The following is a 27,995-nucleotide window of genomic DNA, read 5'->3' as shown; positions in this document are numbered from 1 at the left end:
GCTAAAATGCTGTCAATTCCACTTTAAGGACATCTTTCTAATATTAAGTTGAACCCCCCACCCCTTTTGCCGTCAGAACAGCCTCAATTCGTTGAGGTATGGACTCTACAAGGTGTCGAAAGCGTTCCACAGGGATGCTGGCCCATGTTGACTCCAAATGCTTCCCACAGTTGTGTCAAGTTGTCTGGATATCCTTTGGGTGGTGGACCATTCTTGATACACATGGGAAACTGTTGAGTGTGAAAAACCCAGCAGCGTTGCAGTTCTTGACACAAACCTGTGTGCCTCGCACCTACTACCATACCCCGTTCAAAGGCACTTCAATCTTTTGTCTTGGCCATTCACCCTCTGAATGGCACACATACACAATCCATGTCTCAGTTGTCTCAAGGCTTAAAAATCATTATTTAACCTGTCTCCTCCCCTTCATCTACACGGATTGAAGTGGATTTAGCAAGTGACATCAATAAGGCATCATAACTTTCACCTGGATTCACCTGGTCAGTCTATGTCATGGAAAGAGCAGGTGTCCTTAATGTTTTGTACACTCGGTGTATGTTTTTATTTTATTAAAACAATTTTGCTTCCTCTTGGGCCCCCCACGGGCCTGGGCCCAGGGGTTTCAGCCCCGGTAAGCCCCTGCATTAATCCGGCCCTAACCATGGCAAAACACCAGTCACATTTCATGATTATATGACTAAATACCATGGTGCCATACAGATGTTAGTTACATACTGTATGAAAAGCTCAGAATTATGGTCAAGTTGTTGTCAGTTTTGGGGTGTATCAAATCAAATGGAATGGAAAGACTCTTAATGTTTCTCTGTATGAATTGAAAGCTCATTTCAGCTGAAGATGACAGGCCAGGTGGCCGACAGGGACCTGTCCCCTCATCGTCTCTCAGTGAAGACCACTGTGGAGGAGGAGCCAGAGAGGGAGAGAGCTGAGAGTACTCTCAGCAGGTGGGTTATACAGAGAGGCATGCATAGGGTTGTAGTTCTAGAATTATATTTCTTTGCTGCATGCATCCTTTATGCTTATATACAACTCTTCCTGTTATACACAATGTACCACCATGTACAGTATGTGACCCTGCCTCTCTTTTTCCACTGTTAATCAGAGACTCAAATTGTCATTGTTTGTCCATCCAAATGTATACCTAGCCCTGCTCAAGAGTGCATCTTCTCTACGTCTGCCTCTGTCTTCCCTTCTCCTAGAGTGCCATCAGAATGTGATCATGATAATGATGACACATCCTCAGAGCTGGCACGGGTGGCCGCTCTCGATGGGGGAAACATCTCAAGGAACTCTTTTCAAGGACGGGGAGCTCTGTCTAGGTAAATTCTGGTACCTCAGCAATGGTCGTTTCCAAAGCTCACAACTGATAGATAGTGTGATGGTGAAATTGCCTCACCCATATGCTAATCTGTCCCAATTTACTCTGCTTAATACAGTTATTTTATACAAACTCTGCCACACTTTACAGGTATCTCTGAATAGCTCTCTCTCCCTCCCTTCCTCCTTCCCTCTCTCTTTCTCTCTCTCTCTCTAATTCTCTTTCTTTCTCTCTCTCTCGCTCTCAGATTAGTGAATTTGGTGGTGACTCTGAGGGAGTGGGCACACAGGAGCCTTCTAGAGGAGGAGGAGCGGCCAGACTCTTTCTTGGAACGCTTCCGTGGCCCTGAGCTGAGGACTGCCCCTAGTCGCATCAGCAATACGCAGCCTGATGCCAATGGCAACAATACCAAAGGGAGATTTAGGTATGTCTGCCTCATCATAAAAGCTGATAAATGTGCCTCTGTTCAGTGGTTAGTCTTTCAGACACATGGCCCTTGAAGATCAGACCCACCCATGTCTACCTGCAGAAGCAAAAGAGTCTGTGTAACCTTATTTGACATTAACCATTCTCTTTTTTTTCTCAGGAAAATATGGGGTGTGGTCGTTGTGTCCCCATCAGACGACATGTACTACCGTTGGCTGTTTGTTATCGCTATAGCTGTGCTCTACAACTGGATCCTCATTGTGGCTAGGTAGTTGAGAACACATACTTTTTCTATTTGGTCCACAGTCCACACATAGCACAACATCAGAGGGGATGTTTATTCATCAGTAAAATTAAAGGATATAATGTTGGACTGATAGATGGAAGTTTGATGCTAGAGTTAAGTATTCTCTTTTTCTCTTCTATCTGTAGGGCATGCTTTGACAAACTGCAGACAAGCAATTACATCTGCTGGTTGGTGCTGGACTATCTTTCAGACACTGTGTACATCTTGGACACATGTGTCCGACTCCGCACAGGTACATCACCATCATATACACCCTTAAACCAGGTCCTAGGTTGAGACTATATTATGTATAGCTGTATTTCTTATTTACTGTACCAAACAAAGATATGTGAGACATGATTGATAACCTGGGTATATATTTTCCTGCTAATGGCAACACCTTTTTTATACCACAGGGTTTCTGGAGCAGGGTCTGCTGGTGAAGGACCTCTCCAAGCTGAGAGACAGCTACATCCGCACGTTTCAGTTCAAGCTGGATGTGGTGTCCATCCTACCCACTGATCTGGCCTACATATCCACAGGAATCCACACCCCAGAGCTCAGATTCAACCGCCTGCTGCGCTTCCCGCGCATGTTTGAGTTCTTCGACCGCACTGAGACACGCACAAACTACCCCAACATCTTCCGTATCTGCAACTTGGTGCTCTACATCCTGGTCATCATCCACTGGAACGCCTGCATCTACTTTGCTATTTCCAAATCCCTGGGGTTTGGCTCTGATACCTGGGTGTACCCCAACATCTCCAACCCTGAGTATGGCTCCCTAACCCGGGGCTATGTCTACTGCCTGTACTGGTCCACCCTCACCCTCACAACTATTGGAGAGATGCCCGCCCCTGTACGGGATGAGGAGTATCTTTTTGTGGTCTTTGACTTCCTTGTTGGGGTGCTGATCTTTGCCACGATTGTGGGTAATGTTGGCTCCATGATTTCCAACATGAATGCCACACGTGCAGAGTTTCAGGCCCGTATTGATGCCATCAAACACTACATGCACTTCCGCCGGGTCAGCAAGGAGCTGGAAGCACGCGTCATTAAGTGGTTTGACTACCTCTGGACTAATAAGAAAGCAGTGGATGAGCAGGAGGTGTTGAAGAACTTGCCTAACAAATTGCGGGCTGAGATCGCTATCAATGTGCACCTGGAGACCCTGAAGAAAGTACGTATCTTTCAGGACTGTGAGGCTGGACTGTTGGTGGAGCTGGTGCTGAAACTCCGGCCACAGGTCTATAGCCCAGGGGACTACATCTGCCGCAAAGGGGACATAGGGAAGGAGATGTACATCATCAAAGAGGGGAATCTGGCAGTGGTGGCAGATGACGGGGTCACACAGTACGCCCTCCTCACTGCCGGCAGCTGCTTTGGGGAGATAAGTATCCTCAACATCCAAGGCAGCAAAATGGGAAACCGCAGGACGGCCAATATCCGCAGCATCGGCTATTCTGACCTCTTCTGCCTCTCTAAGGACGACCTGATGGAGGCAGTGACCGAGTACCCTGATGCTAAGAAGGTGCTGGAGGAGAGGGGGAAAGAGATCCTTATTAAGGAGGGCCTCCTGGATGAGAATGCAGAGGCTGGCAGACTGGGTGGAGAGGACACTGAGGAGAAGGTGGAGAGGCTGGAGTCCTCTCTGGACACCCTGCAGACACGTTTCGCCCGCCTGCTCAGCGAGTACACGGCCACACAGCAGCGGCTGAAGCAGCGCATCACCAACCTGGAGCGCCAGCTGTGCCACACGGGCTGCGGGATCCTCTCAGACGGGGACCTCTCTGACGCAGACTCAACTGCTGAGGCTGAGGCGGACACTCTGGCTGCTGCCAATACCGTTGAGCAGGGTAACCATGGAAATGATGAGCCGACTGAACCCACTGTTCAAACTTGAAAGCTGCCTGTGACCGTGGCTCTAGGCATAGCACTTTTTTAGCACTTTCAAACTCATAAGGGTATGCACAAATGTACAATAAACTTCCTTCCTAATAAGAAAATCATTTTCACAATAACATTATGACTGTTGCATTAAGAGTACAGTGCCTTCAGAAAGTATTCACACCCCTTGACTTGTTCCATATTTTGTTGTTACAGCCTGAATTTTAAATGGATTAAATTGAGATTTTGTGTCACTGGCCTACACACAATACCCCATAATGTGGAGTTGTTTTTTGAAAGAAAATGAAAAGCTGAAATGCCTTGAGTCAGTAAGTATTCAACCCCTTTGTTATAGCAAGCCTAAATAAGTTCAGGAGTAAACATTTGCTTAACAAGTTACTTAATAAGTTGCATGGACTCCCTCTGTGTGCAATAATAGTGTTTTTAAAATTATTTTTGAATGACTACCTCATCTCTGTACCCCACACATGCAATTATCTGTAAGGTCCCTCAGTCGAGCAGTGAATTTCAAACTCAGATTCAACCATAAAGACCAGGGAGGTTTTCCAATGCCTCGAAAAGAAGGGCACCTATTGGTAGATAAATTAAATAAAAAACAGACATTGCATATCGCTTTGAGTATGGTGAAGTTATTAATTACACTTTGGATGGTGTATCAATACACCCAGTCACTACAAAGATACAGGCGTCCTTCCTAACTCAGTTGCCGGAGAGGAAGGAAACCTCTCAGGGATTTCACCATGAGGCTAATGATTACTTTAAAACTGTTACTGAGTTTTTAATGGCTGTGATAGGAGAAAACTGAGGATGGATCAACAACATTGTAGTTACGCCACAATACTAACCTAAATGACAGAGTGAAAAGAAGGAAACCTGTACAGAATAAAACAATTCCAAAACATGCATCCTGTTTGCAATAAGGCACTAATGTAAAACTGCAAAAGATGTGGCAAACAAATTAACTTTATGTCCTGAATACAAAGCGTTATGTTCGGGACAAATCCAACTCAACACATCACTGAGTACCACTCTTCATATTTTCAAGAATGGTGGTGGCTGCATCATGTTATGCGTAATGCCAGTCATCAGCAAGGACTAGGGAGTTTTTTTAGGATAATGTTCTAAAAACATTTTTGCACTTTGCCATTATGGGGTATTGTGTGCAGATGGTTGAGAGAAAATATCTATTTAATCAATTTTGAATTCATCAGGCTGTAACACAACAAAATGTGAAATAAGTCAAGTGGTATGAATACTTTCTGAAGGCACTGTATGTACGAATACACACAAGTCACATGCAGTCATTTTCCACATCCTTAACCCCAAAGGTAGGCTACATGAGAACAGATAGCAGCACAGAGGGTAAGACTCAGACCCTGGAGAGTGCCCTCAACCAACCGCATAGAACTCTTACACATGATGAACTGTGCCAACAACAGAGCAGTCAGCAGCCCCTAGAACACACCTGTCAGTATCTGGTGGATTTCATGGTCTTGGAGATTTGTTGTATACCATGAAAACGTTAGGTATTTTGACAAAATTTGATTACCATACTGTGGCCTGTAATGTGTTTAGTAATCATGAAAATATTGGCTTGACAGGTAATGGTTGTATGACCTACCAAGTCTTTGACCACAGTTAACTAATACATGGCATACAGTGGGGAAAAAAGTATTTAGTCAGCCACCAATTGTGCAAGTTCTCCCACTTAAAAAGATGAGAGAGGCCTGTAATTTTCATCATAGGTACACGTCAACTATGACAGACAAAATGAGGGGAAAAAATCCAGAAAATCACATTGTAGGATTTTTAATGAATTTATTTGCAAATTATGGTGGAAAATAAGTATTTGGTCAATAACAAAAGTTTCTCAATACTTTGTTATATACCCTTTGTTGGCAATGACACAGGTCAAACGTTTTCTGTAAGTCTTCACAAGGTTTTCACACACTGTTGCTGGTATTTTGGCCCATTCCTCCATGCAGATCTCCTCTAGAGCAATGATGTTTTGGGGCTGTCGCTGGGCAACACGGACTTTCAACTCCCTCCAAAGATTTTCTAGGGGGTTGAGATCTGGAGACTGGCTAGGCCACTCCAGGACCTTGAAATGCTTCTTACGAAGCCACTCCTTCGTTGCCCGGGCGGTGTGTTTGGGATCATTGTCATGCTGAAAGACCCAGCCACGTTTCATCTTCAATGCCCTTGCTGATGGAAGGTTTTCACTCAAAATCTCACGATACATGGCCCCATTCATTCTTTCCTTTACACGGATCAGTCGTCCTGGTCCCTTTGCAGAAAAACAGCCCCAAAGCATGATGTTTCCACCCCCATGCTTCACAGTAGGTATGGTGTTCTTTGGATGCAACTCAGCATTCTTTGTCCTCCAAACACGACGAGTTGAGTTTTTACCAAAAAGTTCTATTTTGGTTTCATCTGACCATATGACATTCTCCCAATCCTCTTCTGGATCATCCAAATGCACTCTAGCAAACTTCAGACGGGCCTGGACATGTACTGGCTTAAGCAGGAGGACACGTCTGGCACTGCAGGATTTGAGTCCCTGGCGGCGTAGTGTGTTACTGATGGTAGGCTTTGTTACTTTGGTCCCAGCTCTCTGCAGGTCATTCACTAGGTCCCCCCCGTGTGGTTCTGGGATTTTTGCTCACCGTTCTTGTGATCATTTTGACCCCACGGGGTGAGATCTTGCGTGGCGCCCCAGATCGAGGGAGATTATCAGTGGTCTTGTATGTCTTCCATTTCCTAATAATTGCTCCCACAGTTGATTTCTTCAAACCAAGCTGCTTACCTATTGCAGATTCAGTCTTCCCAGCCTGGTGCAGGTCTACAATTTTGTTTCTGGTGTCCTTTGACAGCTCTTTGGTCTTGGCCATAGTGGAGTTTGGAGTGTGACTGTTTGAGGTTGTGGACAGGTGTCTTTTATACTGATAACAAGTTCAAACAGGTGCCATTAATACAGGTAACGAGTGGAGGACAGAGGAGCCTCTTAAAGAAGAAGTTACAGGTCTGTGAGAGCCAGAAATCTTGCTTGTTTGTAGGTGACCAAATACTTATTTTCCACCATAATTTGCAAATAAATTCATTAAAAATCCTACCATGTCATTTTCTGGATTTTTTTCTTCTCAATTTGTCTGTCATAGTTGACGTGTACCTATGATGAAAATTACAGGCCTCTCTCATCTTTTTAAGTGGGAGAACTTGCACAATTGGTGGCTGACTAAATACTTTTTTTCCTCACTGTATGTTTTCTAATGTCAATTAAAATGTTTGTAGCCCAACGGGCTTACTTTAAGGTTACTCATAACCCATTGGGCACAATCTGGTTGAATCAACGTTGTTTCAACATCATTTGTCAACGTCTTGTGACATTGAATCTATGTTTGAAACATTTGGATTTGCAAAAAGTAATCAACCAGTACTGTTTTCATATCATTTCAACCAGCATTGCAAACATTGAAATTAGGGTAAAACTTCAACTTAAATACAATGACTTAACCTGACTAACAGGTTGTTACATCAATTTAATTTCAATGTAATCATCAAAACTATCTATACTGAAATTGCGTTGAATATTCCATGTAGAATGGTTAAAAATCTGACATAGAATCTACATGGAACTTGCAACAAAATTAATGTAATGTGGTGTTGTAAATTCATGTGAACATGCAACATCAGATCCACGTCACATTTTCATCATATTTTGGATTTGGACATTTTTGCATATTCTTACTGTTTAATCAACGTCTGTTTTTCATCCTATATTTAATTGGGTGGTTTAAATTATCATGAATTTCATATTTGATTAACTATTTATTTGACCTTGTTTCAATGTTGATAGTGATATGGTATGTTTGAATCAACATCATTGTTTCAATGTCATGCCATCAACCTAAATAAAGAGATGCCTGTATTGAAATAAAATCTGAAGCCACAGTCCAACAATTCCTGCCTAAACAGTGAATCCTACTGGTATATGAGGGGTAATGTAATTCAGTGAGAGCGAGTATTGGTCAGAAGTCAGTGATATAGGGAAACTGGTTGACAATTACAGTGCCTTGCAAAATTGATTTTTGTTGCATTACAACCTGTAATTTAAATGGATTTTTATTTGGATTTCATGTAATGGACATACACAAAATAGTCCAAATTGGTGAAGTGAAATGAAAAAAATTACTTGTTTCAAAGAATTCTAAAAAATAAATAACGGAAAAGTGGTGCGTGCATATGTATGCACCCCCTTTGCTATGAAGCCCCTAAATAAGATCTGGTGCAACCAATTACCTTCAGAAGTCACATAATTAGTTAAATAAGGTCCACCTGTGTGCAATCTCCTGAGTGGCGCAGTGGTCTAAGGCACTGCATCGCAGTGCTAACTGTGCCACTAGAGATCCTGGTTCGAATCCAGGCTCTGTCGCAGCCGGCCGCGACCTGGAGAATCATTGGCGGCGCACAATGGGCCCAGCGTCGTCCAGGGTAGGGGAGGGAATGGCCGGCAGGGATGTAGCTCAGTTGATAGAGCATGACGTTTGCAACGCCAGGGTTGTGGGTTCAATTCCCACAGGGGGCCAGTATAAAAAAATAAAAAAATAAAATATGTATTCACTAACTGTAAGTCGCTCTGGATAAGAGCGTCTGCTAAATGACTTAAATGTAAATGTAAAATCTAAGTGTCACATGATGTCAGTATATATACACCTGTTCTCAAAGGCCCCAGAGTCTGCAACACCACTAAGCAAGGGGCACCACCAAGCAAGCGGCACGATGAAGACCAATGAGCTCTCCAAACAGGTCAGGGACAAGGTTGTGGAGAAGTACAGATCAGGGTTGGGTTATAAACAAATATCAGAAACTTTGAACATCTCACGGAGCACCATTAAATCCATTATTAAAAAATTGAAAGAATACGGCACCACAACAAACATGCCAAGAGAGGGCCGCCCACCAAAACTCACGGATCAGGCAAGGAGGGCATTAATCAGAGAGGCAAAAAAGAGACCAAAGATAACCCTGAAGGAGCTGCAAAGCTCCACAGCGGAGATTGGAGTATCTGTCCATAGGACCCCTTTAAACCATACACTCCACAGATCTGGGCTTTAAGGAAGAGTGGCCAGAAAAAAGCCATTGCTTAAAGAAAATAATAAGCAAATACGTTTGGTGTTCACCAAAAGCCATGTGGGAGACTCCCCAAACATATGGAAGAAGGTACTCTGGTTTGATGAGACTAAAATTGAGCTTTTTGTCTATCAAGGAAAACGCTATGTCTGCCGCAAACCCAACTCCTCTCATACCCCGAGAACACCATCCCCACAGTGAAGCATGGTGGTGGCAGCATCACGCTGTGGGGATGTTTTTCATCGGCAGGGACTGGGAAACTGGTCAGAATTGAAGGAATGATGGATGGCACTAAATACAGGGAAATTCTTGAGGGAAACCTGTTTCAATCTTCCAGACATTTGGGACTGGGACAAAGGTTCACCTTCCAGCAGGACAATGACCCTAAGCATACTGCTAAAGCAACACTCGAGTGGTTTAAGGGTAAACATTTAAATGTCTTGGAATGGCCTAGTCAAAGCCCAGACCTCAATCCAATTGAGAATCTGTGGTATGACTTAAAGATTGCTGTACACCAGCGGAACCTATCCAACTTGAAGGAGCTGGAGTAGTTTTGCCTTGAAGAATGGGAAAAAATCCCAGTGGCTAGATGTGCCAAGCTTATAGAGACATACCCCAAGAGACTTGCAGCTGTAATTGCTGCAAATGTTGGCTCTACAAAGTATTGACTTTGGGGGGGTGAATAGTTATGCACGCTCAAGTTTTCAGTTTTTTTGTCTTATTTCTTGTTTGTTTCACAATAACAAATATTTTGAATCTTCAAAGTGGTAGGCATGTTGTGTAAATCAAATGATACAAACCCCCCAAAAATCAATTTTAAATCCAGGTTGTAAGGCAACAAAATAGGAAAAATGCCAAGGGGGGTGAATACTTTCGCAAGCCACTTGGTATAAGTTTTTATGCTTTTTTACTGCTTTTCACAGATGGACCCAGATAGTGGGCGAACAGGAGCAGGCGTTTACGTTCCTGAATTTGATGTGCAGATATGTAGAAGACTGTCAGTATACTCAGTTGAACTGTTGGCGATTATAGTTGACCTCCAGTGGGTGGAGGACGACCAACCTGTTAGAATTATAGTATGCTCAGATTCTCTGTCTGTATTAAATAGTTTATCATCTGGTACATCTAATAGGGGTGACCTACTATTGGAGGTATTAATGTTATTATGGAGAATTGAGAGAGTGGGTGTAGTAGTGAGATTCTGCTGGGTCCCAGCACATTCGGGTGTGGAAGGGAATGAAATTGTAGACCAGTTAGCCAAAATAACTTTGAAACGAGATATAATTTATATTAATGTTCCACTGGGTAGAGGTGAGGCCAAATAAATGTAAGATCAGAACCATTTTGACAGATGTGTGGCAGAAGAGATGGGACTCTGAGCACAAGGGCCGGCATTTATATGCCCTCCAAATAAAGGTTGTGGCCAAGATTACGAAGGAAGAGGTGGCGTTTGCGCTTAGGACATTGTACTCGTCATTACATTTTAGTAATTTAGCAGACACTCTTATCCAGAGCGACTTACAGTTAGTGAGTGCATACATTTTTCATACTGGCCCCCCGTGGGAATCAAACCCACAACCCTGGCGTTGCAAGCGCCATGATCTACCAACTGAGCTACAGGAGGCCGTTGGCAAGCATGTGAATGGTTTGTGTCTGGAGTCATACATTTTTCATACTGGCCCCCTGTGGGAATCAAACCCACAACCCTGGCGTTGCAAGCGCCATGCTCTACCAACTGAGCTACAGGAGGCCGTTGGCAAGCATGTGAATGGTTTGTGTCTGGAGTGTATGGTCGATGGAGCATGTGTTGTTATATTGTTGTAAGTATGTTGAAGAGAGGGAAAGATTGAATTGTAGGGTCATTGAGGTTGGACGGGGTTGGGGGCTTTGGAAGGGATTTGGGGGATGGGGGAGGGTCTATTAGAAGTTAGTATGGCTCTTATTTATTTTCTCAGAAGTACTGAGTTAGGTAGGAGGATTTAGAAATGTTGTAAACTGTGATTGACCACACACTCCAGCACAGTAGGTGGCGCATGCACTTTTAACGTTGGTTTGTGGACCGCCATTATATCATGAAGAAGAAGAGTCTACCATCCATATGGCTACCTCTATGTACCCTTGCTTAGCTTTGGAAACAAGCCGTGTTCGTTTCTGCTGAGCTATCATGTCAACACATGTATTTTGATCCATACTCATTTGCATAGCTATGCTCTCTACCTTAATAACATTGAATAGTTGAAAGTAACTCCTCTAACTTGTTTTACACAAGCTATGCAAAAGAAAATCGGATTGAGGTTGAGTTTATGTAGGCTACATTCATTGTAGTACATTGACATCTGATTTGGCCAAAGGACACCATCATTTCAGCGTGTAGCTAGGTATACTATCAGTGGTACCCAAATGTCATACTTGAGTAAAAGTAAAGATATCTTAATAGAAAGTTACTCAAGTAAAAGTGAAAGTCAGCCTGTACAATACTACTTGAGTAAAACTCTAAAAGTATTTGGTTTTAAATATACTTACGTATCAAAAGTACAATATTTTCTTTAGGAATGTAGTGAAGTAAAGTACAGATACCCCCAAAAACTACTTAAGTAGTACTTTAAAGTATTTTTACTTAAGTACTTTACATCACTGTATACTATAATTCATTCATAATTGATCTTTAGAAGTGATTACCATTAGCCCTATAAATAGGATGCCAAATTCATGATATTAATATACTTTTACCGGAATATTGTATTTTATATATATGTTATTCATAATATATATGGATAGGACAATATCCAAATGTTTATTATATTAATGTCATGAATTTGGCATTCTAACAGTAGGGCTAAGTTGCCATATGATGTTTTGTGATTTAAATTGCATAAAGTGTTGCCATGCTATTGAAAAAGGTTTCTTGTCAACCTGTTTGCAATGTCATCTGACAGCTGCACCTAATTGACCTGATTGCTTTATAGTACGGTAAAGCCACGCGTGCGGTGTGGTCAGCATGTTCGACCGCTGCGCCACTCGGGAGGCCAAATGCCTAAAAAGTTGTCTAAAAAGCACTTTTGTTAATGTATTTTTTTACCCTTTAGTGTGTGTACTGTGAGGTTCTATTTTCTAATAATTGGATTGAAGTGATGAATAGCTTAGAAGGAATGCATTAATGATAAGCATAGGTTTGTACTATACTGATATAAATTGTTTCACATAACAGGCTGTGATTCATGTGAGGAACGTTAGGGGCTAGGATGAGATAAAACTTGTATTTCTTATAGATAAGACTTGTATTTCTCACAGATACGAACACTGCCTCTTTGTTGTCTGTGAACTGTCCTTGAACGTAGTACAGTGGAATGGTGTCTTTTGGGTGCTGACTCCACAGGTTGTTATGATAAACTTATGCCTGGCAACAGTGTGCAACAGGGATGCGCCGAGGGTTTGGGACCAACCCGTGCGCCAACGGATTGGCTGAGTAAGTCTAAACCACGCTCAGTCTACTCTGATTGGCCAACAGAGAGGTGGGAACTCTCTCTCTCTGTCAGAGTATTTGAGGAAGAACCTGTAACAATGGATCGAACCATCATACTTATCATACATACATTTTGCATATAATAAATTTAGCTTGGATTGAATATCTCTTGATTATGTTTTCTCTTATTCCAATACCAGATTTGAATTACGCAATTTCTAACAGTACTTTACTGTGTTTATAGTTGGGATTTCACTTTTCAAAAGTAACATTTCAGACATCGCTGGAGGACGTCTTGCATTTGGAGGACGTTGCATTTGCCATTGTAACGAATATAAAGACAATATTTTTTTTAACAATAGTGCTTCACATGCTGACCACACCGCACGCGTTGTGTGCGCGAGCGTTGCAAAATAAAAATACACATACATGTTATTCAATCATTGCACCCACACCGCTCCCCGCGTCAACGAGCGTCTGCGTAGCCAGGCGCTAAAATAGAACTCAGTTCTATTTGTGACGCTCAACGCGCTGCAAATCCTGCCTCTCCCATCTCCTCATTGGTTTTTAGGAGCATCTACCCACGTGGGTGATTGAAAAATGAACTGCTGTCTACACTCCAGTCCAGTTGGTCGTGGTAAGGCACCATAAAGTCGGTTGCCAACTGCCATATAAAGTCCAAAGAAGAAAAAGAAGCCTGATGGAGGAGAGATTACTAGAAAACAAACTTTTACTGTTTTAAAACAACAACCCAATGTTTATACACTAAAAAGTTAAGGTTCCTGGAGGATCATTTAGGGGATCCTTCTCCACCATCCATCTCTACCTTTCAGTCTCATCAATTTTTTTTGGTAACATACACATATTTAGTTGATGTTATTGTGGGTGTAGCGAAATGCTTGTGTTCCTAGCTTCAACAGTGCAGTAGTATCTAACATTCACAACAATACACACAAATCTAAAAGAATGAAAATAAGAAATATATAAATATTAGGATGAGCAATGTCGGAGTGGCATTGACTAAAATACAGTATATACATATGAAATTAGTAAAACTATGTAAACATTATTAAAGTGACCAGTGATTCCATGTCTATGTACATAGGGCAGCAGCCTCTAAGGTGCAGGGTTGAGTAACCGGGTGGTAGCCGGCTCGTGACAGTGACTAAGTTCAGGGCAGGGTATTGGGTGGAGGCTGGCTATTGATGGCTATTTAACAGTCTGATGGCCTTGAGATAGAAGCTGTTTTTCAGTCTCTCGGTCCCAGCTTTGATGCACCTGTACTGACCTCGCCTTCTGCATGATAGCGGGGTGAACAGGCCGTGGCTCGGGTGGTTTTAGTCCTTAATGATCTTTTTGGTCTTCCTGTGACATCGGGTGCTGTAGGTGTCCTGGAGGGCAGCCAGTGTGTGGAGAGCCCTGCGGTTGCGATCGGTACTGCAAAGTTGCTTAGAAGCAGATCTGCCATGTTTGTCGGCTTCATCTTCATCATAAAAGGCAGACTGTTGGAGCTCCCGCCAATGCCCTGTGCCAGGTACAGGGAAAACACTTTGGCTAGGCAGTAGATATTTTCCTGCCACTCAAGGAAAGCCGGTAGGTGAGGGCTGTTTGGTCCTTGTTTCAGCGGCTGGTGGCAGAACCTGTACAGACTGCTCTAGGGATACTGCTCTGAGGATTTTCTCTTTCCTAAGTTCGCTGCTTCCTCACTGCCTCCCTCTGCTTCGAGGCCTCCAGCTCCCATTTGAAAGAAGGCAGCGGCAGCAAAATCCTCAAATGGCATCCTTGAATTTGTGAGGTTTTCTGCTGTGTAAGTGCGGGTGGCAGGGGACATGACTGGGACACTGACTATTTCACTCTCTGCAGTAACATAATGCCACAGATGTGGGTCTCTAGGAGCTTCTCTGGCTGGTGTTAAGAGCAAAGCAGGTCCATCCACTTCAGGAGCTCTTCCTCCCTGTGGTACATTACTGGCAGCTCTAATGGGCTCTGTCCATTGGCTGTGGTCCAAGATTAAGAGGCAACCTCATCTCTTGATGGGCCCAGTGGAGAAGCTGTCGAGGGCAGTGGTGGTGTGGCTGGCAGAGGTGTGCTTGGCAGATCTGAAAGGGGCACAATATTATTTTAAAGACAAAGCCTTTACTATACACTAACCTAAATCAAGTGTGTGTGTGACAGAATGAGTTAGTGCCTGCACACAAGTATGTGAGTGATATCATTTGGATTACCTGTATCCAGCAGGAACTCTACAGAGGAATCCTCTTGTTGTGGCAGGAGTTGGTGCCAAAGGGGAGCGGAGCAGGACAGCCTGTAGGGAGGACCACTGTTACAGCTGGGCCTGCGCTGCTGGGACAGGATCGGTCTCAGCAGAGAGGAGAGCCAGGTCATGCATGTCGTTCCTCTCCTGAAATAAAGTCCCAATTACCTTAAATGAGAATAATCATAAAGCTAAACTATGTGAGTGTGTGATTGAGAGGCAGAGAGTGAACCGTGTTATCACGTTGCTGTGCCTTTTCATTTTTGTTGCATTCAGTCACTAAATGCACAATATGAGCTTTTCCCGACTGCTCAGTGTACTCACCCTGGCAATCCCTGGCGTGTGTGTTCATATGACACAGAAGTTTGTCAAGCTGACAGTCCATGTAGTAGAACATTCAATGATTAGCTTTGGCATCAACTACTATCAACAGTGTACAGTAGAAATGATCTAAAACATTCAGATCTGTATTGACATAGGCCTAATAATAATAATATAATATGCCATTTAGCAGACGCTTTTATCCAAAGCGACTTACAGTCATGTTTGCATACATTTTTACGTATGGGTGGTCCCGGGGATCGAACCACTACCCTGGCGTTACAAGCGCCATGCTCTACCAATTGAGCTACAGAGGACCACATCATGTGAAGTTACAAAACCTCTAGGGCATAGTCATCACTCAAGTTTAACAACGGATGCAGGTTACATTGCAAGTGTGTACAGTCGTGGTCAAAAGTTTTGAGAATGACACAAGTATTGGTCTTCAGATGTTACTATGGTACAGTGGGGGAAAAAAGTATTTAGTCAGCCACCAATTGTGCAAGTTCTCCCACTTAAAAAGATGAGAGAGGCCTGTAATTTTCATCATAGGTACACGTCAACTATGACAGACAAATTGAGAGAAAAAAAATCCAGAAAATCACATTGTAGGATTTTTTATGAATTTATTTGCAAATGATGGTGGAAAATAAGTATTTGGTCACCTACAAACAAGCAAGATTTCTGGCTCTCACAGACCTGTAACTTCTTCTTTAAGAGGCTCCTCTGTCCTCCACTCATTACCAGTATTAATGGCACCTGTTTGAACTTGTTATCAGTATAAAAGACACCTGTCCACAACCTCAAACAGTCACACTCCAAACTCCACTATGGCCAAGACCAAAGAGCTGTCAAAGGACACCAGAAACAAAATTGTAGACCTGCACTTGGCTGGGAAGACTGAATCTGCAATAGGTAAGCAGCTTGGTTTGAAGAAATCAACTGTGGGAGCAATTATTAGGAAATGGAAGACACAAGACCACTGATAATCTCCCTCGATCTGGGGCTCCACGCAAGATCTCACCCTGTGGGGTCAAAATGATCACAAGAGCGGTGAGCAAAAATCCCAGAACCACACGGAGGGGACCTAGTGAATGACCTGCAGAGAGCTGGGACCAAAGTAACAAAGCCTACCATCAGTAACACACTACGCCGCCAGGGACTCAAATCCTGCAGTGCCAGACGTGTCCCCCTGCTTAACCCAGTACATGTCCAGGCCCATCTGAAGTTTGCTAGAGTGCATTTGGATGATCCAGAAGAGGATTGGGAGAATGTCATATGGTCAGATGAAACCAAAATATAACTTTTTGGTAAAAACTCAACTCGTCGTGTTTGGAGGACAAAGAATGCTGAGATGCATCCAAAGAACACCATACCTACTGTGAAGCATGGGGGTGGAAACATCATGCTTTGGGCTGTTTTTCTGCAAAGGGACCAGGACGACTGATCCGTGTAAAGGAAAGAATGAATGGGGCCATGTATCGTGAGATTTTGAGTGAAAACCTCCTTCCATCAGCAAGGGCATTGAAGATTAAACGTGGCTGGGTCTTTCAGCATGACAATGATCCCAAACACACCGCCCGGGCAACGAAGGAGTGGCTTCGTAAGAAGCATTTCAAGGTCCTGGAGTGGCCTAGCCAGTCTCCAGATCTCAACCCCATAGAAAATCTTTGGAGGGAGTTGAAAGTCCGTGTTGCCCAGCGACAACCCCAAAACATCATTGCTCTAGAGGAGATCTGCATGGAGGAATGGGCCATAATACCAGCAACAGTGTGTGAAAACCTTGTGAAGACTTACAGAAAACGTTTGACCTGTGTCATTGCCAACAAAGGGTATATAACAAAGTATTGAGAAACTTTTGTTATTGACCAAATACTTATTTTCCACCATAATTTGCTAATAAATTCATAAAAAATCCTACAATGTGATTTTCTGGAGAAAAAAATTCTCATTTTGTCTGTCATAGTTGACGTGTACCTATGATGAAAATTACAGGCCTCTCATCTTTTTAAGTGGGAGAACTTGCACAATTGGTGGCTGACTAAATACTTTTTTTCCCCACTGTATACTGAAGTATAATTACAAGCATTCCATAAGTGTCAAAGGCTTTTATTGACAATTACATTAAGTTTATGCAAAGAGTCAATATTTGCAGTGTTGACCCTTCTTTTTCAAGACCTCTGCAATCCGCCCTGGCATGCTGTCAATTAACTTCTGGGCCACATCCTGACTGATGGCAGCCCATTCTTGCATAATCAATGCTTGGAGTTTGTCGGAATTTGACCACAAGTTCTCAATGGGATTAAGGTCTGGGGAGTTTCCTGGCAATGGACCCAAAATGTTGATGTTTTGTTCCCCGAGACACTTAGTTATCACTTTTGCCTTATGGCAAGGTGCTCCATCATGCTGGAAAAGGCATTGTTCGTCACCAAATTGTTCTTGGATGGTTGGGAGAAGTTGCTCTCGGAGGATGTGTTGGTACCATTCTTTATTCATGGCTGCGTTCTTAGGCAAAATTGTGAGTGAGCCCACTCCCTTGGCTGAGAAGCAACCCCACACATGAATGGTCTCAGGATGCTTTACTGTTGGCATGACACAGGACTGATGGTAGCTCTCACCTTGTCTTCGCCGGACAAGCTTTTTTCCGGATGCCCCAAACAATCGGAAAGGGGATTCATCAGAGAAAATGACTTTACCCCAGTCCTCAGCAGTCCAATCGCTGTACCTTTTGCAGAATATCAGTCTGTCCCTGATGTTTTTCCTGGAGAGAAGTGGCTTCCTCGATGCCCTTCTTGACACCAGGCCATCCTCCAAAAGTCTTCGCCTCAATGTGTGTGCAGATGCACCCACACCTGCCTGCTGCCATTCCTGAGCAAGCTCTGCACTGGTGGTGCCCCGATCCCACAGCTGAATCAACTTTAGGAGACGGTCCTGGCGCTTGCTGGACTTTCTTGGGCGCCCTGAAGCCTTCTTCACAACAATTGAACCTCTCTCTTTGAAGTTCTTGATGATCCGATAAATGGTTGATTTAGGTGCAATCTTACTAGCAGCAATATCCTTGCCTGTGAAGCCCTTTTTGTGCAAAGCAATGATGACAGCACGTGTTTCCTTGCAGGTAACCATGGTTAACAGAGGAAGAACAATGATTTCAAGCACCACCCTCCTTTTAAAGCTTCCAGTCTGTTATTCTAACTCAATCAGCATGATAGAGTGATCTCCAGCCTTGTCCTCATCAACACTCTCACCTGTGTTAACGAGAGAATCACTGACATGATTTCAGCTGGTCCTTTTGTGGCAGGGCTGAAATGCAGTGGAAATGCTTTTTTGGGATGAAGTTCATTTTCATGGTAAAGGGGGACTTTGCAATTAATTGCAATTCATCTGATCACTCTTCATAACATTCTGGAGTATATGCAAATTGCCATCATAAAAACTGAGGCAGCAGACTTTGTGAAAATTAATATTTGTGTCATTCTCAAAACTTTTGACCACGACTGTACACCTCTCAACCGTTGTGATATGCATTAATTGGCACAACCGTTGTTGACAAATGCATTACATATCCGTTGTTCCGAGTGTAGACTATGCCTGTTCATGCTCCAATTCATGTCAGTCACTCTAAATCTAAATATGAACTTGAGTGATCTCAATTTTACTCAATATGAATTCATAGCTTTAGCCAACACTTTTCTCTGGTCCTTCCTGCTAGGGCCAGGCGGCTTCACTTTTGAGAATGGAGAACTTAGGGTAATGGAATATTAACATGAAGTATGCATAACTTAAAGATATCCACACAAATTAAGTGGCCACGTGTCTACATGGCACCCACAATGGTGGAAGCTTTTTGTTTGCTGTGTGTTTAAAAACAACAGCACATAGTTACACCATGAGCAATAATAGATATGGAAATCATTCTCAATCTAAGTAACATCTATAAATTAATGAGACCAGGTGTGTCTCATCTGATTTGAGAACTGCTGATACTATCTTTGTCTATTTTATTTGAGAAAATCAGCCACTGAACAACACACACACACACACACACACTTAAATCTAGTGAGTGCACAGAACATTTGAGCTTTAATTACCTGGTTGTCCCACTGAAGTCAACATCACTTTTTCATGGGATACCTGCTGGTATGAATAAAGGCTTGTTGTATTTTCACTCTTTAAAGCAGTTAAATGGCTAAATAAGTGACACCACCACAGCTGCATGAGTTTGTGATCTCTCCATATGTTCATTTATCAATGTCTAAGGCCAACTATCAAGACAGAAGTGTTCAGGCTACATTGTAGTCATTCAGTAAAGGTGTAGATAGCCACTGTACTGTAACATTACTGTACTAGCCTACTGTAGCATACAACCAAGCTAGATGGCTAGCTACAAAGAAAACAATTAATTTCATCCAGTCTAAATATACATTACCAGTCAAAAGTTTGGACACACCTATCATTCAAGGGTTTTTATTTATTTTAACTATTTTCTACATTGTAGAATAATAGTGAAGACATTAAAACTATGAAATAACACATGGAATCATGTAGTAACCAAAAAAGTGTTAAACAAATCAAAATATATTTGAGATTCTTCAAAGTAGCCACCCTTTGCCTTGACGACAGCTTTGCACACTCTTGGCATTCTCTCAACCAGCTTCACCTGGAATGCTTTTCCAACAGTCTTGAAGGAGTTCCCACATATGCTGAGCACTTGTTTGCTGCTTTTCCTTCACTCTGTGGTCGAACTCATCCCAAACCATCTCAATTGGGTTGAGGTCGGGGGATTGTGGAGGCCAGGACATCTGATGCAGCACTCCATCACTCTCCTTCTTGGTCAAATAGCCCTTACACAGCCTGGAGGTGTGTTGGGTCATTGTCCTGTTTTTTTTTTTTTTATTGTCCTGTTGAAAAACAAATGATTGTCCCACTAAGTACAAACCAGATGGGATGGCGTATCGCTGCAGAATGCTGTGGTAGCCATGCTGGTTAAGTGTGCCTTGAATTCTAAATAAATCACAAACAGTGTCACCAGCAAAGCACCATCACACCTCCTCCTCCATGCTTCACGTGGGAACTACACATGCAGAGATCATCCATTCACCTACACTGCATCTCACAAAGACACAGCAGTTGGAACCAAAAATCTCCAATTTGGACTCCAGACCAAAGGACAGATTTCCACCGGTCTAATGTCCATAGCTCGTGTTTCTTGGCCCAAGAAAGTCTCTTCTTATTATTGGTGTCCTTTAGTAGTGGTTTCTTTGCAGCTATTCGACCATGAAGGCCTGATTCACGCAGTCTCCTCTGAACAGTTGATGTTGAGATGTGTCTGTTACTTGAACTCTGTGAAGCACTTATTTGGGCTGCAATTTCTGAGGCTGGTAACTCTAATGAACTTATCCTCTGCAGCAGAGGTAACTCTGGGTCTTCCTTTCCTTTGGCGGTCCTCATGAGAGCCAGTTTCATCATAGCGCTTGATGGTTTTTGCGACTGCACAAATCCACAGTACCAGTCGATTTGGAAACTAAAGGTGCTCCGGAGTAGAATGGACCCCATTTTACTGCGACACAACGTACAGGGAACGACACAGCGTACAGGGAATTGTGTATGCTGCAATATGTATGACCAATATGAAAAAACTTAGTGCATGTAAACTGCTTGGTCACTCTTTACGGGCCGCAAAATGAGCAGCAACGCTCCTCTGGGTGTAAACTCTGGATTTGGAAACTACAAGTGCTCCTGAGTAGTATGGACCCCTTTTACTGCGACACAACGTACATAAAAGGGTGTGTGGTGCAATAAATGATAGGAGTACAAACACAAAAAACATTTGTAGTGTATTAAGATTATGACTTTGTTAATGGTTTTAAGTGGAACCTGAGAGGATGTTTATTTAGTGTCAGAGGGAATTGTTTTAGTGTGACGCCACATAGGACAGAGAAGTCTGTGTGTTGTAGATAGGGGATTGGACAGTAGAGGGAGCCACCCATATTTTGGGGAAGATTATATATACTGGGTAAAAACGAAGAAGAGCAGAGCAGACATTGCAATTTGGGAACCACTGAAACCACTGCTCTCCGGATGCTATATACATCTGTACACTTATGCTGAAATCTTGTGATATGAATAAAATGTATGATCAAAGTTCAGTATAAGCGGACTCCTTTGTTTAACAGCAATAATTAGCAACATTGACTCGACACTACACATTGTTGACCATTTAGATAAGAAATAAACATATCACATATCTCATATAAATACTTTTAATTTTTCTTTGTATGGTAAGTATTGTAAAATATATCGATAATTGTGCAAATTTGCCAACATTTTCGCCCTAATTCATTTACAAAGTATACAGGAAGGGACTCTTATTATGAAGGATTCCAAAAATGCTTTACCCGGAAGTACTTAGTTACACAGCTATGTTGCCTCCGCAATTAAGAAAACCGCTCATTCATAGTGCGCGCATATAGCGTTCGTTTTTCAATTTCATCTCTTGTCGGAAGAAGAGGGAAGGTATGGTAATTGTACAGTTGTTTAGCTGGTAGTATTACAATATAATATTGCGTTTTGTTCACTACGTTGCTATCGCGTTCGTATTTTGGTAGCGAGCTAGCTAACGTTAGCTTGCTAGCTAGTTAGTCATTGAACGTTAACGTTAGTTAGCTAAGTACGCTAACTTGCTATAGTTTAGCTACAGTTCTCCCAGAATGGCTATTTATAAATATGGTCAGTGTAAAAATAGATTATCATATTGTAGTTAAACAGCTGAACTAGTCTAGTTAGCTTGCTGCCTATCTTAACTAGCTAAGTCAAAGAAGTCCCCTGTAGCTCAGTTGGTAGAGCATGGCGCTTGCAACGCCATCGGTACGATGTAATGACATTGTATTAATCTCTAATTTGTGTCCTCCTTCCTATATAGGACAATGAGTGGGGGATTCAACTTTGGACAAGCGTCCAATACTGGATTCAGCTTTGGAGCTCCCAAAACCACAGCTGCCCCAGTCACAGGCTTTGGGATTGCAAGTGCCGCACCTGCAGCTCCAGGTGGTGGCTTCTCTTTTGGACCCCCCAATCCTGCCCAGGCCCCAGCAGCTGCCCCCCCGAACACTACAAACTCAACTGGAGGATTCAGCTTTGGGAACCCTACACAGAGCAGTACTCCTGCAGGAGGAGGCTTCTCTTTTGGGTGGGTGCATTGGATTATGTAATTTACATGGATGTTTGGATAGTTATAGCACTGTTATATTAATCTTAGGTAGGTTGTTGCCTGTTTAGCTTTTAGTTAGCCTGACAACTCTCTCAATTATTCCGCTGCTCTGTCGTTTGCTACATACTTTAGTCTAAGACTGCAATCTTTGAAGTCGGTTTTGGTGATGAGGGGAACAAGGGGTGTTATACGAAACAGTTATCAGTGATTGGATCGTCGCTAACCAATCAAAGCCAATGATCAATATTCAAACTGCCGCCTTACCCACGTGTTTTCCGGATGTAGCCCAACCAATCAGTTTCTGGACCATTCAGACGGCCCTGAATGTGTTCGCATTCAATGAAGGGTCGGGGAGGTTCTCAGATCCAGACTCATTGCGGAGAAGAAACTAACGTCTGTGGGCGTGGCGTAGCGTTTGGCCTGAACAAGGAGTCTGGATAGCCAGGAAGCTTTTAATAGGATTGTAATGTAGATTTTCTAATGCATTATTTTCTCTTACTTTTATCTCAAGTACTCCCACTGCTAAACTCAATCTGGGCACACCAGCCTCTCAACCAGAACCGACTGGGCTAACTATGGGGATGGCAACCCCCACCTCTGGGGCAGGCTTTGGACATGGTGGGGGTTTTGCCACACAAACCACTGCTGTCCCCACAGGAGGGGGGTTCAGCTTCGGGAACGCAGGGGGGCTTGGAGCCCCTGTTGCGCAAACTCAGGCCCAACCAGCAGCAGCCGGTGGGCTCTCTTTAGGAACTCCTGCTGCATCCACCCAAATGATGGGAGGTGGGTTTAGTATTGGTGCAGCCAAGGTCCAGGCCACCCCAGCCCCTGCTGTAACCCCAGGAGGGGGCTTCTCATTTGGGAACAGCGCCCCTGCAACCCTCTCCCTGGGAAACCAACCCACAGGTGAGTTTTCTGCGCTTCTAGTCAGCTCAGTTGATCAGATCATGGGTAACGTACTGTAAATTACATGATTACTTTACATAAATGTGTTTTGTGCATCCTGAATGATTGTATTTTATTTTCCTCAGGTCTGAACTCTGTGGCCCCGGCCTCAACAGCTGCACCAACCACAACCCAGGGTGGAGGATTTGCGTTTGGCGTCAAACCTTCAGGTAAATGGGGGAGTCAGAGACATTTGGCATGTGTCATTAATCAAATGAATAGCTGACATTGGAGAACAAAAAATGTTTGAAAATGTGCTATCTTTGAATGGGCATATGTGTGCCTGTTTTTCAACTAATATCAAGTTGATCTAGTTTTCTTTCTCTAAAGCTACTCCAGCCCCCGCTGTAACTACCCCGGCTACCCAGACCTCATTAGGTTCTTCGCTCTTTGCTCTACCAGCAGCAGCAGTCACAGGTTTGGGAGTTTTATCCCCTAACTCTTGCCTGAAATATCTAGTGTCAGCAACTAACTCATAATAACTAAGGTGAAATGGTCTTTCTGACATTCTGTGGTGGCATTAATTTCCTTGTCTGTTACCCGTACTCTCTCCTGATCAGTGGGTGCTGCCCCCACCTCAGCCACCCCTACTGCCCCGGCTGCCACATCGACAGCAGGAAGTACCCTGGGCTTTATGCTCAAACCCCTGGGAGCAGTCACTGCCACCACCACCGCCCCAGCTGGCACAGGTACCGTACTGGTTCACTGTTACATCATACAGGGTTATTGGAATAACTAGAGCTTGATATTGTTGCTTGTTTATGCAAAATTCTGTAACTGGGCTTATTTGTCATTGATTAATTCTTGTCGTATTGAGGAATTCTTCACTGTAATGGTTTTAATGTTTTAGCTGCCCCTACCACTGGCACTACAACAGGTTTTTCACTGGGTATGAAACCTGCGGGCGCCACTGGCATCGGTGCAACGGCCCCCATCACTGGAGTAGCCACAACCATCACTACTGTTACAGCAAGGTACTGCAGGGTTCAGCCTAGCCCAGTTCATTACAACAACTCACTGCAATAGCTCACTGCATCTGTATCCTCAACCTTTGCATTTCTCTAAATACATCCTTATCTACTCGTAGACCTAGTCGTTTCAATGTGAAACTGTCCCCTTACTCCCCCTCTACAGTGCTCCTCCAGTGATGTCCTACGCCCAACTAGAGGGTCTCATCAACAAGTGGAGTCTAGAGCTAGAGGACCAGGAGAGGCACTTCTTACAGCAGGCTACCCAGGTCAACGCCTGGGACCGCATGCTGGTGGAGAACGGAGAGAAGGTAAACAGACATGGCACTTCTCGTGATCACTGCACCACTAGAATCTAGGCAATGCTATTTGTTTTAATCATGAAATGGCCTTCAATTGAACTTCAGGGTCTCTTCATGGCAGATTTTAAAAGAGGATGTTCATCTCGTTGTTACAGATCACATCACTGCACAGGGAGATGGAGAAGGTGAAACTGGACCAAAGAAGGTAGGAGTTAACCGGTTTATTTCTAATACAGTATTTGATACACCAGATTCGTCCCTCCTATAGCTCAGTTGGTAGAGCATGGCGCTTGCAATGCCAGGGTTGTGGGTTCGATTCCCATGGGGGACCAGTATGAAAAATGTATGCACTCACTTAACTGTAAGTCGCTCTGGATAAGAGCGTCTGCTAAATGACAAAAATGTAAATGTAAATTCCGAATTCTGTCCTTTATCTGTGATAAGTAGTCATTGTGTTACTATTGTGTCAAAGTTATTGGATGAACTTGTGTTTCTGCTCTCTAACCCATCCCAGGCTGGACCAGGAGCTGGACTTCATCCTGTCACAACAGAAGGAGCTGGAGGACCTGCTGTCCCCGCTGGAGGAGTCTGTCAAAGAACAGAGTGGAACAATCTACATGCAGAACGCAGACGAGGAACGCGAGAGAACGTAAGGTTTTACCAAAGGGCTTTGAGTGAGAACCAATGCACAGTGAGAACTGAGTCATGACTATATGGTTGTGATATTTCATCTTTATGCGTTCTCTTTCTGAAGGTACAAGCTTGCAGAGAACGTGGATGCCCAGCTGAAGAGGATGTCCCAAGATCTCAAGGAAATCATTGAACACCTGAACACATCTAGTGGGCCAGCTGATACCAGTGACCCGGTGAGAGAGAAAATATTTTCTATATATTTCTACCGTTATTCTAAATAAAATGTTATGTCACATGCTTTGTAAACAACATGTGTGGAGTACTTACTTATGGGCCCTTCCCAACAATGCAGAGAAAGAAAATAGAGAAATAATAGAAAAGTAAACAAGTAATAATAGATACACAATAAGTAACGGTAACTTGACTATACAAGGGGTACCAGTACAATGTGCTCATTAATACAGAGTGTATGTGCAAGGGTATGAGGTAATTTAAGTGATGTGTACATACTGTATAACTAGGAATATACTTTTTTGAAAATACAGCACATTTCTGTAACTATTTTTACCTGTAATGAATACACCCTTGGTTGGTTTATTTAGTGAGGAGGAATTGAATAATTAGTTATGCTGTCACTTTTCCTCTTTAGCTTCAGCAGATCTGTAAAATTCTCAATGCCCACATGGACTCTCTGCAATGGATTGACCAGAACTCCGGTCAGTATTTAACCTATGGTCTGGAGAAGCTTGAGTAAACAACTTCCACAACTAACTTGACCCTTCAATCCATATTAACTCTGTAATATCTCCCTGTCTTTCCTCAGTGCTTCTACAGAGAAGGGTGGAGGATGTGTCCAAACTCTGCGACAACCGACGCAAAGAGCAGGAGAAGACTTTTCGTATAACATTTGATTGACTTGGAGAATTGTAATGTCTCAGAAAAGGATATTGTGAATATGTGCATTATGCTAGTTTATTTTTGAATGCAATGAAGATTTGAGGAGTTATGATAAAGATGTGCTTAATGCATCAATTGTGATTTTATAGAAAAATACTCCAAGCTAGGGTTTTAGATATGTACTTCTCAAATTTCCACACCGGTGATGGGCAAATAATACATTCTTTGAGTAAAGAATAATGCGTCACATATTGTGCTCTAATATGATTTAGGGGTCGATTCAGTCCAGTACACTAAAGATCAGCGCTGTAGAGCAATTTAAAGGTAATTTCCGATTGAGTCGACATATGCAGCATTTACCGTGAATGCAGGTCTTCAGTGCTATGGATTAAATCGAGCCTCAATTAACCAACACCACATTTATTTGGCCGTTCAAGAAAGTAATGAATGCACAATTCCAGATTTAAAGTCTGCACAACATGTTTTGTTCAGTGTGAGATACTGTATTTGTTGAGCGCACACTCATATCCCTCCCCCACCAGTTCCTATCACCTCAAAGCATTTATAGAATTCAGCATCAAAGCCTTGACTACAATAATTCATCACATCCACATAGGAACATACACTAGCCTCGACAACGGCAGATCATTGTAAAGATAGTCAAGTGACTATGCAAAGCAGAAAATAATTTATTTCCTAATAATACTGTGCATATCATTTTGTGACAAACCAAGCGTTGGTATCCCCTAACAGTAAAATTAGCATTTGATAGATTACTGGCCAATGAGAGGCTTTGAAGCCACCGGTCAGCCATATTGGCAGTCCTCCATAGGAATCAATGGAATTCCACAGTATTTCAATTAGATGTTTCAAAGATTACATGTAAAGTATTTGTTGTAGTGGGGACAACTTTTTTTAATGATACGTTATATTAAGGTATCTGTAATAGAATAAACGTGGCAAAAACAAATATAGCTTCCAAAATATTTTTTGGAAATGGTGGGGGAGTGCAAGATTGAGGAGCGGTGACTTAAAAACAGTGCCCCCTGTCAGTGTCTACACACACTGCATTCGGAAAGTATTCAGACTCCTTCCCTTTTTCCAAATTTTGTTACGTTACAGCCTTATTCTAAAATGGATGAAATTATTTTTCCCCCTCAATCTACACACAATACCCCAGAATGACGAGCAAAATGTTTTTCCGATTTTTTTTAAAGCAAATGTATAAAAATTAAAAACATACCTTATTTACATAAGTATTCAGACCCTTTGCTATGAGACTCGAAATTGATCTCAGGTGCATCCTGTTTCCATTAATCATCCTTGATGTTTCTACAACTTGATTGGAGTCCACCTGTGGTAAGTTCAATTGATTGGACAAGATTTTGAAAGGAACACACCTGTCTTTATAAGGGCACACAGTTGACAGTGCATGTCAGAGCAAAAACCAATCCACGAGGTAGAATAATTATCCGTAGAGCTCTGAGACAGAATTGTGTCGAGGCACAGATCTGGGGAAGGGTACCAGAAAATGTCTGCAGCTTTGAAGGTCCCTAAGAACACAGTGGCCTTCATCATTCTTAAATAGAATAAGTTTGGAACCGCCAAGACTCTTCCTAGAGCTGGCCGCCCAGCCAAACTGAGCAAACGGGAGAGAAAGGCCTTGGTCAGGGAGGTGACCAAGAACCCGATGGTCACTCTGACAGAGCTCCAGAGTTCCTCTGTGGAGATGGGAGAACCTTTCAGAAGGACAGCCATCTCTGCAGCACTCCACCAATCAGGCCTTTATGGTAGAGTGGCCAGACGGAAGCCACTCCTCAGTAAAAGGCACATAGCAGCCCGCTTGGAGTTTGCCAAAAGGCACCTTAAGACTCTCAGACCATGAGAAACAAGATTCTCTGGTCTGATGAAACCAAGAT

The 27,995-nt window shown here is 43.0% G+C and overlaps 2 protein-coding genes across 3 annotated transcripts; both read left to right on the top strand.

Annotated features, from left to right (window-relative positions):
- Positions 1–845: 845 nt before the first annotated feature.
- On the top strand, positions 846–3,996 carry cnga2b (cyclic nucleotide gated channel subunit alpha 2b). Its single transcript, XM_041895406.1, has 6 exons — positions 846–962; positions 1,218–1,337; positions 1,584–1,760; positions 1,923–2,030; positions 2,195–2,301; positions 2,465–3,996. Exons 1-6 carry the CDS (start codon positions 856–858, stop codon positions 3,949–3,951), a joined length of 2,106 nt encoding a protein of 701 aa, XP_041751340.1. The 5' UTR covers positions 846–855; the 3' UTR covers positions 3,952–3,996.
- A 17,529-nt stretch (positions 3,997–21,525) lies between these two features.
- Positions 21,526–27,000, top strand: LOC121579955 (nuclear pore glycoprotein p62). Of its 2 annotated transcripts, none has more exons than XM_041894971.1 (13): positions 21,526–21,637; positions 22,044–22,310; positions 22,843–23,237; positions 23,363–23,446; positions 23,607–23,693; positions 23,837–23,965; positions 24,154–24,250; positions 24,411–24,555; positions 24,702–24,751; positions 25,061–25,195; positions 25,301–25,412; positions 25,829–25,895; positions 26,003–27,000. In XM_041894971.1, exons 2-13 carry the CDS (start codon positions 22,048–22,050, stop codon positions 26,092–26,094), a joined length of 1,656 nt encoding a protein of 551 aa, XP_041750905.1. In that variant the 5' UTR covers positions 21,526–21,637; positions 22,044–22,047; the 3' UTR covers positions 26,095–27,000. The 2 variants fall into 2 exon arrangements, with proteins under 2 accessions (XP_041750905.1, XP_041750904.1); XM_041894970.1 differs by having other exon boundaries at positions 24,127–24,250.
- Positions 27,001–27,995: the final 995 nt, after the last annotated feature.

This window comes from Coregonus clupeaformis, chromosome 13 (genome assembly GCF_020615455.1).
Source record: "Coregonus clupeaformis isolate EN_2021a chromosome 13, ASM2061545v1, whole genome shotgun sequence".
In the NCBI taxonomy this organism is placed as follows: domain Eukaryota; kingdom Metazoa; phylum Chordata; class Actinopteri; order Salmoniformes; family Salmonidae; genus Coregonus; species Coregonus clupeaformis.
This window is presented reverse-complemented; position numbering and strand designations above follow the sequence as displayed.

Coding starts and splice junctions, on each gene's coding strand:
- LOC121579955 (XM_041894970.1), top strand. CDS start 22,048: ATGAGTGGGGGATTCAACTTTGGACAAGCGTCCAATACTGGATTCAGC. Junction 23,447..23,606: donor GTTTGGCGTCAAACCTTCAG/GTAAATGGGGGA, acceptor CTTTCTCTAAAG/CTACTCCAGCCCCCGCTGTA. Junction 25,413..25,828: donor CAGCTGATACCAGTGACCCG/GTGAGAGAGAAA, acceptor TTTCCTCTTTAG/CTTCAGCAGATCTGTAAAAT.
- cnga2b (XM_041895406.1), top strand. CDS start 856: ATGACAGGCCAGGTGGCCGACAGGGACCTGTCCCCTCATCGTCTCTCA. Junction 1,338..1,583: donor GGACGGGGAGCTCTGTCTAG/GTAAATTCTGGT, acceptor TCTCGCTCTCAG/ATTAGTGAATTTGGTGGTGA. Junction 2,302..2,464: donor ATGTGTCCGACTCCGCACAG/GTACATCACCAT, acceptor TTTATACCACAG/GGTTTCTGGAGCAGGGTCTG.